At 38.5% G+C, this 15,591-nt stretch overlaps 1 protein-coding gene across 2 annotated transcripts in view; it reads right to left on the reverse strand.

Moving 5' to 3' along the window:
- Window positions 1–15,591, reverse strand: part of NKAIN2 (sodium/potassium transporting ATPase interacting 2) — a 999,851-nt gene that overhangs the window by 21,186 nt on the left and 963,074 nt on the right. For both annotated transcript variants that reach the window (XM_044249576.1, XM_044249582.1), the window contains exon 5: window positions 5,370–5,430. In XM_044249576.1, the coding sequence (XP_044105511.1) occupies window positions 5,370–5,430 (61 nt within the window). The remainder of the gene's footprint in view (window positions 1–5,369; window positions 5,431–15,591) is intronic.

Consider the following 15,591-nt stretch of genomic DNA (forward strand, 5'->3'; position numbering starts at 1 on the left):
TCTGTCCCCCCATTTATATGTTAAAGGCTTAACCCCCCCCCCCGCCCCAGTAGGATTGTATTTGTTAGGGCCTTTAAAAGAGGCAATTTACTGGGGTGCCTGGGTGGCTCAGTGGGTTAAGCCACTGCCTTCAGCTCAGGTCATGATCTCAGGGTCCTGGGATCAAGTCCCACATCGGGCTCTCTACTCAGCGGGGAGCCTGCTTCCCTCTCTCACTCTCTCTCTGCTTGCCTCTCTGCCTACTTGTGATCTCTGTCTGTCAAATAAATAAATAAAATCTTTAAAAAAAGAGGTAATTTATTTTATTTTATTTAAAGATTTTATTTATTTATTTGACAGACAGAGATCACAAGTAGGCAGAGAAGCAGGCAGAGAGAAGAGGAAGCAGGCTCCCTGCTGAGCAGAGAGCCCGATGTGGGACTTGATCCAAGGACCCTGGGATCATGACCCGAACCGAAGGCAAGGGCTTTAACCCACTGAGCCACCCAGGTGCCCCAAGGCAATTAATTTTAAATGAGGCCATATGGGTGGGGCCCTAATCCAGTAGGACTGGTGTCCTTATAAGAAAAAGAAGAGACAGGTCACCTGGGTGGCTCAGTTGGTTAAACGCCTGCCTCTGGCTCAGGTCATAATCCCAGGGCCCAGGGATTGAGTCCTCTGTTGGAATTTCCCACTCATAGGGGACTCCGCTTTTTCCTCTGTCCCTCCTTCTTGTTTGCACATATGTGCTCTCTCTCTCTCTCTCAAATATATAAATAAAAATCTAAAAAAAAAGAAGAAAAAGAGAAAGAGGCGCCAGGGGTGTGTCCACACAGAGAGAAGTTCCTGTGAGGACAGAGTGAGAAGCCAGGACAGAGAAGCAAACCTGCCAATAATTTGATCTTGGACTTCTAGCCTCAAGGACTGTGAGAAAATAAATTTGTGTTGTTTAAGCCCCCCAGTCTGTGGTATTTTATTATTGCAGCCCTAGTCGACTACTATACGGGGGTGGGGGGTAGGGGGTGGTGGTGGTGCAGAGTGCCCCCGTCTTCCTGCTCCCAGAAAGCAGCTCTGCTCCCAGGGCTGTCGCTGTCTCCAGGAAGGCACAGCAGATGGCAGTGCTGTCCTGTGCGTTTGCCCGCTGCCGGCCTGTCAGGCTGTGCCTCTGGCTTCCAGAACTGAAGGGACGGAGATGTAAACTTCAAGGTCCAGGCTTTTTTCACTGGAAACCAAAACACCTTTGTACTAAAGCATATCTACCGATCTTACCTATTCATCTCTCATCTCTCTACCTATCTGTTGAACTGGGCTTCACAAAAGTAAATGAGATCCTGTTTGAAAGGAGAAATAAGGAAACAAATTCTCAGGCATTTGGTGTGCCTGCGGTCTAACTCCCTCTAGCTCACTGATGACGGATGGCTATTTCATGCAGTGAAGTGGCAGAGTTTGCTTCTGGAACCTAAACCCTATCCATAGTTTCCTTGGAGGCTTCTGGTCCTACAGCTCCCCGGCTCCCCTGGCGACTAAGACCTCAATATCAAAATGGAACATATAGCTGGTCAGCTCTGTATTGACGTCAAGAATACTTTAGTTTTCCAGTTTCCAAAATTGGGTCCTTATCTCTTGCTCTACTGCCTGTTTTCAGCAAAGTTACAGAACTAAAACTGTCCTCTGTTCTTCATGAGGCTCTTAGGAGTGAAAACTTGTCCAATTTGGCAAGCAGGTGGCTAGCACGGCCTCCTGACAGTCCGCTGCTAACTGAATGTTCCATTGCAGATCCACAACAGGTAAGAATGGACACGTCCCGAGCCCCCTTCTCTGTTTACACATACAATAAACTTCTCCTATACTTCAGGCCTTACTTTCTGAGAGCATTTATTCTTTTTTGCCAAGCCAGAATGCTTTTAAGAGATCAAAAGATTTTTCTCTAGAATATGATTACCAAAAATTAGACAGAAATTTACAACCTGAGGATTTAAGCAGTGTCTGCAGGTGACCATACAGACAGATAATGGAAGCAAAAATACAAGGGAACTATCAATCCAAAACATCATGTTCAATGAATACTCACAATTTACTCCTGTTTGTAAAGGACTACAGTAAATGAACTAGCTGGACACAGAACGGGCCCAAATGAGCATCTCCTCTGGGCTTCTTAGGGGTCCCACAAATATCTAAGGTAAGGATCAGTCTTTTTGGGTATACAAATAGACGAGTAGTTCATGTAAACCACTAAGCAAAAAGACTAAAATTGAAAAACTTGTTTATGAGGAGTCTACTTGGGACTTGTATTAATAAAGGCAGGTAAGGGGCCATGGTTAAAATACACATAACGATATAAGCACTATTTTTTGGAGTTTTTTGGAAAATAGTTTATTAGATGCTTGAAATAGAAACCTAACCTTCCAAAAGATGTTTGTGACTTCATATCCTCTTGGACTTACATTGCTTTGGTCAAAACTTGATAAAGGTTGGAATTCCCTAAACTGAGTTCCTCAGCCTTCTAATTCTCTGGAATATCGGGATTTCTTACGAAGAAGTGTTCTGTGTTCAAATGTCAGGATATTAACTATACTTCTGATTTCTGTAACTTAATGCTTTCACATCTACAAAATGACCACTGGTTATTCCCAAGTCAACCCTGGATTCCTTAAAACATCTGGAGAATTTAGGTGTCCCCAGACCATCTCCTCGCATAGTCACAGTGAACAAGTGTTCCAACTTAGCTAGCCAACCCTAAACCTGTTTATGCTGCCTTGCCTAGACCTTTCTGAGGAAATCACAATAAAGGTGCTTGGCCAACAGTTCTGCCCTCTCTCTCTGCTTCATGACCCTTCCCAATGGCCTTGTATGGTGTGCTGTGTTCTTCCTGGGGAACTGTGAGAATTATAAAACTGTAGAAATCTTTCTAGTTTCTTGCTTTGATTTGCATCTGGCCTCACCCAAGTAGTATGGTTAAAACAACATTGTAGATTAGGAAAAATCAAACATACTTTACCACAAAGCCCTCAGAGTTGTTAATATGTAAATGTGCATCCTACATTTTTAGTATCAAACTTACTTGGCTTTGGAATCTTTCTGAGCAGTATATCTTATGGAACTGGCATTTCTGGGATCCCCTTTGGGAGGTACTCTTCTGGAGAGATACTGATTATCTGTCCAGGAGGTTTTGTCAATATTATGTCAATATTTTCTGAAGATGAAAATGCACTGATATCATTGTAAAATGAAATCAAACATTATAGTTTAAGGAAAGCTTAATTCCCATATGAAATTTGGACTTGTCCTTCACCAAGGAGTTGGCACAAAGACACAAAATGATAATATTTGAATGAACTCACATAGGTCGTGGAGTCCATATATTTTAAAATGCATACATCTATCACCCTCCCTAATCTTTGAATAAGGCTTTTGTGCATAAGACAAATGCTTGTGAGGTATCTTCTCATGTGCATTCATTAGGCATCTCAGTCTCGACCTGTCTAAACAGAACCAGTGGTCACATCCCCATTCTACTTTCCTCAAATGACATTTCCATTTATCCATTCATTCTTACCAGAAACCCAGGAATCTGTCAGTCCTTCTCTTACATAGTATGCATCCATCACCAAAGAACTACTTCCTTTTAGCATGTTTCTTACCAGATCTAGCTGCTCCATCTCTAATATAGAGCTGTCCAGACCTTCATCATCTCACATCCGTCATTTTCATGATGTCCTAACTAGACTCCCTTTCCCTCATCTTGTCCCTCATCAAAGACTTTCTTTCATGTTGATACCAAGGTGATTTTTCTAAAACACATCCCTGATTATATTATTCTTTTTTCATAAACTACCTGCCAGTTGATTTGCTATCATGCTATGCAAAATGAAGTCCAAAGTCCTTACTCTGGCATGACTGTTTGTCTACTGACTCCCTCGTGCTCTCTTTTCTGATCTTCTCTGGAAATACAGATAAACTCAGTCATATTAATCTGGCAGCTCTGCCCTTGACATGGCAGGCTATGATGTGTAGTGGTACTTTATCATCTTTTGCCTCAGATCACCTTACTCTTACCAGTGACCCAACAATATCTATTCATCTTTGAAGTTCACACTCAAGAGTGTCTTTCTCAATGAAACCATTCCTGGTCCCTGTCTCATCTCTCCACAATATACACTCTACAGTGTTTTGTTATACTTACATGTTCACATGTTTGTTTTTCCCTACTAGATGGCAAATTCCTAGAGGTAAAAGCTTGTGTATTACTAATCTTAAAATTTCCAAAGCCTGACATAACACTTGACACACTTGACATATTGAAGAGTGTTACACAGATGCTGTTTTTAGTGACAGGACCATCATTTCTTTTAACACACAAAATAACAAACTACGTGCTGTGTATTCCAGATTTTACATCATGTATTACTGTGATTGAAAAAGTACCTCCTCTAAATTAATCACCTGATACTGCTTCCTCCTTTCTAGTATGATTGGAAAGTGAAGAAGAAACACATACTTCTCTTTGGAATTTTTCCTCAAATTTTCCTTTGCAGAGCAATAGATCTCATTCTTTGCCTTGAAATCCAGTCATTATGAATATTTTTGGAAACCAGAAAAAAGAAAAAGATGCCCAGCTCTAATTTTTTCCTCAGAGTAAATATAGCTGCCTAGGCAACTATCCATGATAGTACCATGGGCATAGAAGTATTTTTCCAGTCCTCCCATTTCAGATCCTTAGTGGGGCCAGGAAGGTTTCACTCCTTCCATCTACCATGTTTAGAAGATTCAAACACAATGGAACCACTTGGAGGCTTGGAAGAGGGTATTGGCATCTAAACTCTGGATTAACCAATAGACCTCAATGCTGAGACTCTGACAGAGAGTTACAGCTATTTGCATCAAATTGTAGGAACGAAAAGGAAATATGAACATTTGGTTTCCTGAAAACACATTTCTTGAATTAATCTGAAGTCAGTTCTTGAAAATTTTAGGAACTATTCCAAATTGTTGATTGCTGAGAATTTTAGCCCTGGGTGAAACTGATTAGGTATCAATACTCAATAAGGGTTTATAAAAAAGAAAGCAGTCAAATTAACCACACTTAGAAACTATTTCCAGCTTTAATTTCCCCTCTTTATTCTCTACTAGAATTGTTATAAGAGAAACATTTCTTTAAAAAGTACCTTTAATGAAATGAAAGTAACATGTTTTCAAAATGGGTGCTTCTCCATTTTTTCAATATGCTAGATCTTTTATGAAAACACTTTAGTCCGATGGATACAAAAGGCTTATTCCCTGTTCCAAAGATGTGTTGGAGGATATTGTCTGAGAAGTAGGAAGACTAGGTAGGAGGTAGTAATGGAGATGCTTTGAACTTGAAAGAAACAGAATAGGGCTTTAATACTTACAGCTGTCCTCTTCTTCAGTTATACATTTCACAACATAACAGGCGTAGACGAACCCTGCCAGCTGAAACAAAACAAAGATGCTTTAGATAGGAGGCAAAGGCAGCGGGACTGGACCTCCCTGGGGGAGTGGCTTTCTAAAGGCAGGCAGTTGGTGACTAGCTAGATACAGTGCTCCAAAATGATGGCCCCTCATACTGAATCTTGACTCCGTTGTGGATTCTTGATTCAAGTGATGTCTATCTTCCTTGTAAATCTGTACATCGCTCCTTTTTCTCTGAGCTGCATTTATGTGTAAGATTTGTTAACTGCCAGGCAATCTAAAACAAGTGATTTTAGGTACAGGAGAAAAAGTTATGGTCATTTATTAATGGAATAACATTTGCACTTGTGCCAATTAACTTCTAATTAACTTTCGTTAGCCAAGAGCCTTAGATCCTAAAATTGGACTCTCACCGACTATTAGAAAAATGTTTTGAGGGATAAATATTAAGATTTGTGGTATGCTGCATGGATACTTTGTAATTAAGAAAAGCCCTTATTTAGACCTGTACCAGGAACCAGAGCATATGAAACATGATTAGGATGACATGTTACAGAGAAGCAATGGGCTAGGTACCTGTAGCTAAGACCTGTCACGACGTGTAGGATTTGGGATGGCACACATCACATCATCCTTTGTGAAACATTCTGCACAAAGGTCCCTATGGTCGGAGAAGTCCTTGCTCACTGAAATTATTAAGGAGCACAACGAAGTTCCTTGATATCTAGACCCTCGGATGGAGTGGTTTTGTATTTCTTCATATCATTGTAATATTTATTTAGTGAAATTGTGAGTGCTGGTGAAAATATGAAAACTTATATAATTTCGAGATAGTGGCATTTTTTCCCAAAATATTCTTGCTTGGGGGAATCCTTAAAGGATGGAACAGTGATGAAGATTATTCTTAATGACATTTCAGAAAGGCATTGATCTGGATGAGAACTGACCATATATGTCAACAGTTGGTCTGGGGAAGGGAACATCAGGAAATCCTGCAGTCTTCCAGCAGGAAGCTAAGGTAGGGCAAGAAGGAGATGCTGTGAGAAGCCTAATTAAGTTGTTTTTCATTAGTTGCCAGAGATCTCTCTGGAAGATGTGAGTGGAGCACTTTAAGCCAGAGGGTATGCTGATAGGTATTTAATGAGCGTAGTATTGTCTGGAGAAAAAGAGGGGTCCGGTTAAAAGAGAAACTTTAGAAAATCCCTAACATTGGATTTGAGGGAGAAAAGCATATTCTGGCAGATTCTAGCTCTCCTCCAAAGAGAACCAGCTTGGGATAAAACAGTGGTGACCCTGCTTGGGGGAGGAATGGATGAGGAAGAAGACCCCTGCAAAATAATTTTCAAGGGCTTTTGTTTCTACATTCTAGTTGAGTGGGAATTCGAACTCCTGTCCTTTTCCACCCCCTGAATGTAGTTTCTGAAGCAGTACATATAATGGAGAACTACGTAAGAAACCACTAATATATTAAGTTAGTTTTCTTTAAAAAAAAAAACCAAAAACCAAAAAACATATCTTAGAAAAATCATCAAATCAGTACTTTTCTCTTTCAATTATATGTTGCTATGGGCAATAGAAAAGTGGTAGTAAGAACTCTTTCCTCATAGGATAGAATCATCAGGATTGTTGTTTTTACAGGCTTATGTTTAGAGAACAAGGTGGTATTAGAGATTTGGCTTCAGCTAAGGTTTTGTTTAACCAAACAAAATGACATAGTAATTTGAAATTTTCATAGGTACTTGTAAAATAGGCAATACTAACACTTCTTAATCTTTGATCCACCAGGATCCATGAAAATGCTCTAATCATGGAGTGAGTTGGTCCCTGGGTACTCTGTCACTAGTGTTTGCATCTGACTGTGGCTAGTTAAAGAGGCTGTGGCTTTGGTTAAATCCCCTGGGTACTGCCTTTGCAGCTCCTTTCCTTCCTCCGCTGGAAGTCCTGACCATCCTTGGCTAAATGCTCTCCATTTATCAATAATTTATCTCTTCTTTTCAGTTTTAAATACTTACTACTTGAATTATCTATGAAGCAACCTTTTCCCAGTCACAAACTTTTCTTTTGATTTTCACTCATCACTTCATTACTTCTAAATGAAAGTCTAGGTAGAGAGCCTTGATAAATTCTGAGATTCAGGGCCAATAAATTTAAACTTCTCATTAAAGTGTCACTAGATCCTGGATTATTAAGTGTACTAGTCTCCCAGAATGCAGCCAGGCACTGTATTCTGCTTACCAGTGATCTTTTAATTGTGTTTGGTTGCATTCTTTAACTATCAGGGGAGGTCCTTTGATATAAAAGTAAATCCTGCTGCATTTCATTACAAAAGCTTGCTGATTAAGAGAACTTTAGCGTTTAAATTGGTCACCTCTAAATACAAATGGAAATTAGTTTCCCCCAAATTAATCAAGACTCATAAGCCTTTGTTATCTTATACTTTTCCTATACCACAGAAATTTATAATTTAATTTTTACTCCATAGCAATTTATAAAGTTTACCTACAGAAAGAGGCTTCAAATCATTCGTAACAACTCTGAATGCTTCTTATAATGTGCAACTCCTATAATTGCTACGTGGGCTGCAAAGACAAACTAAGCCAGAGTTTCTCAACCTTGGCACCATTGACATCTGGGTTGGGTAATACTTTCTTGTAGGGTTTGTTTTGAATTATAGGATGCTTAAGCCGTAACAGCCTACAATCAATCCGGTTGACAACTGAGACAATCACAAATGTCTGCAGACACTGCCACATGTCCCTTAAAGGACGAAATTTCCCCAAGTTAGAGCTACTGTTTTAGATGCAGTTCTATCTTCAAGGAATGTGCAATCCTGTGGCTGGTATATGCATATAATTATAATGTGAGGTAGATTAAGGTAAGTGTTATGAGGAAGGGAGATGATTGAATGCATACTCAATGACAAACAGTAAACTGCATATTTTCATGCATTAGTTCATTAATTCCCACAGCCACCATTGGAAGAATGTCATATGTATTTTTGTGCGGGAGAGGTGATGGATCTTGCTTTTCTGGAGTATGTTTATCAAGTGGGAGAGGTGTGGGTTTTGTTCAGAGAAAAGCCTGTAATTGGATCTGAGAATTTGGGGATCCCATACTAGAGCAATGGAAATAGAAGCTGGGAAGGCAGATTAGGGCTATGACTGGAAGGCCTTGGGTAGGTATTAAATTGCAAATCTAACTATGTCATTTTCTACACAACACACTTAAGAAGCACCTCATCTTCATGGATAAAGACGATGTGACATATATATTATATATAACATATATATAATATATATAAACACATGCATACATACATACACACAAACATACATACATGTCACACATGTAAGGGAGAATTACTGAGCCATCAAGAAGAACGAAATCTTGCCATTTGCAATAATGTGGATGGAACTAGAGGGTATTATGCTAACTGAAATAAGTTAATCAGAGAAAGACAAACAACATATGATTTCACTCAAATGTGGAATTAAGAAACAAAACAGATGAACATAGGAGAAGGGAAGGAAAAAATAAAAGAAGATGAAAACAGAGAGGGGTGCAAATCATAAGAGACTCTTAACTCTAGGAAACAAACTGAGGGTTGCTGGAGGGGAGGTGGGGGGGGATGGGGGTAACTGGGTGGTGGGCATTAAGCGGGGCACTTGATGAAATGAGCACTGGGTGTTCTATGCAACTAATGAATCATTGAACTACCCTTGAAACTAATAATACGGTACATATTAACTAAATTGAATTTAAATAAAAAATTTTAAAACTTCAAGCACTTCAAAAAGATTAAAAGGGTATGCTTAACCTTAAAAAAAGAGAAAGAAGCACCTCATCTTCTACTCATAAAGTAGAAAAATTTTCATGGAATACAAATCCTTCCTAATGTGATCCTAAGCTACCTCCTAGCCTCATTTCCCACTACTCCTAGTCTTGGACTTGGTGCCAATAGTAAGTAAGCTGTTGGTAGTCTGCCAATCTACATGAGGTGGTTTCATTCTGTTCTTTAATTCATTAACCCACTCTGCCAACAAAGCATATGCATGTCCCTGCCATCCCTACTTACTCTGGCACCTCTGAGTAACTCTAACTTATCTTTTAAGACTGAATTAAAGTATGGTGTCCCCCAAGAACAGGCAATCAATTCCCAGTATCGCTTGCAGGGTTGGCATTTTGGAGACAAGCTCTTGAGAGATGGGAGTGCTTTGAGAGGGAATAATGAGGGGAAAGGCGAGGATGTCTTTCAAGCAGAACTCAGGAAAACTCTGGAAGATGTGGATTATGCTTAGGGAGGAGTAAGCAGCCTGGTTTAGAGACCTTTGGGCAATGGGAAGACAATAATGGTGCACAAGTTAGAGAAGAGTGATCCATGTTGTCAAAGCAGATCCAAGTACATGGAATTAAAATAAAAATGTTTTATTTTCTTAATTTAAAGATAACTAGAATAATGATGAAAGATACAACTGGTGTTATATTAGGCAAACATAAAATTGTCCACTTATTTTTAAAAAATGAAATATTCCAGTTGTTTTAGTCTTTGGCATTCAAAGCAGAGCTAAGCCTAAATCTTTTTTTTTTTTAATTCATCTTTTCATCTTGATACATCTAATATGATTTGTTCATTTCTAATTCACCTGATAGGGAATTCATATCATCTTGATATCATTACTTGCTGAAAGGAAATCATATTTTCTCTCTATAACTAATCAGATTAAAATTCTTTTTTGTATCTGCAAACCAAATTATGATTGCATGTCCCAGAAACTCACTTAGAAGCTAATAGATAAGAAGAAACCAAAGCCTTTGGTAAGTATTTAAAAAGATTCAATTGTAGTAATTGAAAATGTAACAACCTTAGTGTTTAATACACTATCTTCTGGATTTCTCTTTCCAGGAAGTTGGAGTACACACAATTGTCCCTAACTCTCCCAATAACTACAATTGAAAAAACCAGGAAGTTTTATGTATAATGAACATAGGAAGATTCCGAAAAGTGGAAAGAATGTAGACTGGCCAGGAATCTTAAGAGCCAAGGAAAAACATGGGAATGACTTTCCTATATTTCTTTCTTTTTATATATAGCAGACCTGGAGCTGAAGAAATTCACAACTCAGAAATCCCAACACGCACACATCTGAAAACCCTAATAAAAGCCAAAGGACCAGGAAAGGGACAGCCTAGTAAGACAAAATTTTAAGACAATAATAGCTCCTCTTTAGTCAACACCACAGAAAAATCTGTATCCTTTTCCTCAGCCACAGCCGCCAAGAGTGGAGGGCCGACTCCTCCCATCACCATGCTGGAGTGTCTGAGATGTCAGGCAGAAAGCTAAACTTGCTTTCCTGTCAGGAAGGAGGAGGACCTTTTCCCTACTATCAGGTAGCGACCACAAGGGGAATCTAGAATTTTAGCCTCACTCTGTAGTAAGGAGGTATACCTCCCCTGAAAAACCCTCCTCAGGGAGTGTCGGGGAGATCTAGTGGAGAATCAGGATTTTCACTAATGCTCAGCAGTAAGGAAGGTAATCCTCTGCCTCCATGGTGTCGGACAAAGTAATATGGGAGCCGTAACAAGGCACTGATACCCCTCCCAGCCATAGAGATCAGTGAAGGCCACGTGGGGAGCAGGAGTTTCCATTGGTTCCTGCCTTGATGAGAGGCCCTTCCCTACTTTGGTTTCAAAGAAGGTTGAGTGGAGAACCCAGACTTCTATCCCACTTGGCAGTAATGAGTGTGCATCCTTCCCCTGCCAAAGCAGTATCAGAAGATCCCAGCTAATACAGGAAGTTTAAGAAAGACCTAGAGTCTCAAAACATAATATCCCAAATGTCCATATTTTGATTTGAAGTACTCAACCTGCTAATAAAGAGGATCTCAAACTGAGTGAAAAAAGACAATCAATGGACGATGACACAGAGCTGGATGATGGGGATGTTAGAATTACTTGTCTGACAGATATTTTACAGTAGTTATCATAAAAATGCTTCAATAAGCAATTATGAACACATCTGAAATAAATTTAAATCACAGTCTCAGCAAAGAAACAGAAGACCTAAAGAAGAACCAAATTGAAAATTTAGAGCTGAAAAATATGCAATAACAAAAATAATACCAGAACCACTCAACTCCAGAATGGAAAGGAATCCATGAACTTGAAGAGAGATCTGATGTGGACAAGAGAGAGAAAAGTAGATTGAAAAAAAATGAACACAGTTTCAGGGACCCTTGTAATCTTATAATAAAACAGCTCATATTTGTATTATTGAAGTCCTGAAATAAAAGCAAAAGAGAGCATACTAAAAAAGTACTAAAAACAGTAGTGGGCAAAAACTTCATAAATTTGACAAAAGATGTGAAGTTACATGTCCAAGAAGCTGAGTGAAGCCCAAACGGGATAAACCAAAGAGACTGACACTGAACAAGACACATGACAGTCAACATTTGAAAAATCAGAGACAAAAATCTTGGAAGCAGAAAGACGGAAATATTTATATACACTGTTCTGAACAAACAGCTTGTGGGTTTCTTTAATAACTAAACATAAAACTACAATACAACCCAGCAATTGCATTCCTGGCCATTTACCGCAAAGGAATGAAGACATGTTCACACGAACAACTGTACATTACTGTCTATAACAACTTTGTCCATAACAGGCAAAAACTGGTCACAGTCCAGACGCCCTTCAGTGGGTGAATAGTTAGACAAAAACAGTGGTGTGTCCGCATCATGGAATATTCCTCAGCAATAAAAGGAAGGTACTACTGATGTGTATAGCAACCTGTATGAATTTCCATAGAATTATGCTGGGTGAAAAAAAATCCCCAAAAGGTTACATATGACATGTATGATTCCATTTATATAACATTCTCAGCATGACAAAATATAGAAATGGAGAACAGACTAGTCCTTGCCAGGACTAAGTTAGGTGGGAGTCACGGAGAAGTGGACGTGGTCATAAAGTGTCAGCTGGAAGGATCCTTTTGGTCACGGCAGTTCATCACCCTGACTGTATCAACATTACTACCCTCATAGTGATACCCTATAATTTTGCAAGATGTTACCATGGGGGAAACTGGGTAAAGGGTATACAGGCTCTCTCTGCATTATTTCACATAATTGTGATCTGTAATTATCTCACAGTGAAAAATCAAATTAAGTACTGTATTTTAGGCAACTATTATTTATGGTAAAAAAACATTTGTAATATAATTTGTAAATTTTCAAATATATGTAAACATGGTAGGTATATTTGTTTTCTTAAGTACAGAGACACATTTTAATTCTGAGCCCTTAGACCAACAGAGAAGGCTACAATAGTTTTTAATGTTGATACTGTATAGAATCACTATTTAACACTCTTTTTGGCCTGGGGTTGGAGATGGGAAGTAGGAAACACTACATTTTTATTTGCAATTATCTCTTTCTCAAATAAATTAGTTTTATATTTCATTTATATCAAATCATCTATTTTTGTTCTGAGTTCATAATTCAGATGCTGTAAGCCCATGCTTTTTGTAATATGAATTTGAAGGAAGGATATTATGCCCTCACAAAATATACTTTTAAGTTGCAAATGATTTTACTTGCTCTTTTGTATCTTACTCCATTTACATAATTTGAGATTGCTTCAGCAAAGGATTCTAATATGATTATATCAGTGTTATTAATGAAGGTCTTTTATATGAAATATTTTTTATGTGGACTGGTGTATCATCTATCTTGTCCACCAGATGATTCTTATCCCATACTATTCCACTGACTGGACTGTTAGAAAGCTTGTTGCAAATTTTCTTTGCTATGGATAATCCAGGTGCAGTTATCAGCCTTCAATAACTCATGGAGGATTGCCTTTAGGGCTATTGTGAATGTTCACAGCCTACTGAGTCAGAAAAGCTTTTCAGAGGATCAGAAACATATCTTAATACCAGCCTTTAGGTATTGTGCCGCATCATCAAGCATGACTGTATTAAACACTTTTTAAAAGATTAAATAAAAGTAGACGCACATGCAAACTTGTATTATCTACTTAAGGCTGGGAAATGGACTGAACCAAATGCCAGTGCTGGCTTAACCAGTAATTCCCATTACAAACTGGCCTCCGGAGACTGGAAGATTTCTTCAGGTCCAACTTACCCAAAAGTTATCTGAGTTCAAGTGAGTCCAGATGGATTAGTAAAGTTGGCAGAGCAAAAGATATTCAGGTGGGGTAGAAGACAACTAATAAAATTCAAATGTCATGATGTTAATACTGCTTTCAGAGTTTAAATATCAAATTAGTTTTAAAAAACTGTATGGAGAGCAGTAGTTCAACTGCTCTCTACATATGCCGTTTGGGAGGTGATCAAAGAAATACTGTCTAATGCAATAGAGCTGTCACAAGATGCCTTCAGTTTTGGGAATACAAGACCAGATTCTTCTGAAGAGAGGAGAAATGAATTGTAATATTAGTTGCAAAAAGAACCTCTTTTAAATAGGCGCTAAAACTATGTTAACATTTTTTTCTTTTTTAGCGGGGCTAGATTAGAAGGAAAATGTAGAATATATAATGCACCTTGTCCTGCAGCACATATTACAATATTATAAATCAAGAAATCATAAATGACATCACGAGATTATTTATATACATACATATATATATATAGAGAGAGAGAGAGACTATAACTGAAATAATACATCACATCAAAGATTATATATATCTATATTATATATTGTAAATGGAGACTATACACTGGATCTGAGTCTGATTAAAGACCTGGACTCTGAAAAGAGCAATGATAAAGAGATCAGTTTAAAATTGAGGGCCAGTTCCAATGGGCATACTTTAGGCTCTCACGTTAAGTCCTGCTCTATAGGATATTTAAAAACTCCTTTTTTTAAAAAAATATTTTATTTATTTGACAGAGAGAGAAAACACAAGCAGGGAGAGTGGCAAGCAGAGAGGGAGAAACAGGCTCCCCCGCAGAGCAGGGAGCCCTAGTGGGGCTTGATCCTAGGATCCCGGGATCATGATCTGAGCTGAAAGGCAGTCACTTAACCAACTGAGCCACCCAGGCACCCCTAAAAATTCTTAAGGAAGTACAACAACGATGTAATGATCCAAGATTGTCATTAATGGAGGATGCCTATAGAAGTAGTGTGGTCCTAGGTTATCTGAAGAAAATACTTTATCTAGAACTAGGGAGGCAAATATCTCCACTTCCTTCTGGTCTTCTCAAAATGCTGACAGTGTTCAATGCTGGTTCCATAAATAAGAGAAATACCCAACGGAATTATAACCACACTGTGATGGGAGACAGAGAAATGAGACAGGATGAGAAAACTTCCTGGATCATAAAAGTTCTCAGTAAATTTTGTGATGATGATGACACAGAATTCCCAATGCAAGCTAATGGTTGACTGCTTCCTAGGAACATCATTGAGGACCAGATGACCTCTGTGGTCACTTCACCTCAGAGATTTTAAAATGAAGTAATGAGTAAATTATCATTGTTTAGAAATAACAATGTAGAAATTACAAGTGCATTCAGATGTCTCTTATGCAAATAAGCTGTTAAATTAGTATTTGTCAAAGGACAAAATGAACACATCCACCTATGCTTGAGTGGTAAATATTCTCTATTTTTTCTTGTTAAAGTAACTCTGATGAAATACAGTGGGCCATTTAATGTTTTGGGAAAGGAGAACAAAAAAAATTATCTTTGGTTTCTAAGATCTGTCTTGTTCACATTTCTCAAGGAATCTGGGGTCATCTAGGATCTTTCGAATAATACAGATATGTGTAGATACAAAGGTTAGGTAGAAGTCATTCCTTCCAATTTCATCTGACGATATTAGGTAAATGAAATCCCATTGGAGATTTTTCTGGAATTGACCCAGTTGTCATTTACCAGTTAAAAGGTAACTTCCAACTAGGTGTTTCGTTACAGAAACAGGGGCTGAGTCAAATATAACTGAGAATCATGAATCTCATTAGGCAAACTATAAATCAGACCTCAAGCGCCTTGCTGGCCCTCTGTAAGTTTTGGCACGGCCAGCTGGGATATCCCTATGGCTTGGAAGCCAGTGCTACACTCTCATAATATACGAGAAATCCTTGGCCCAGGCTGATTGGCCATGTGGTGGGATGTAGGAAAGAGTTAATGTTAACTAACTTCGACAAATTTTCATAAGG

Source organism: Neovison vison, chromosome 1 (genome assembly GCF_020171115.1).
Source record: "Neovison vison isolate M4711 chromosome 1, ASM_NN_V1, whole genome shotgun sequence".
Classification (NCBI taxonomy): domain Eukaryota; kingdom Metazoa; phylum Chordata; class Mammalia; order Carnivora; family Mustelidae; genus Neogale; species Neogale vison.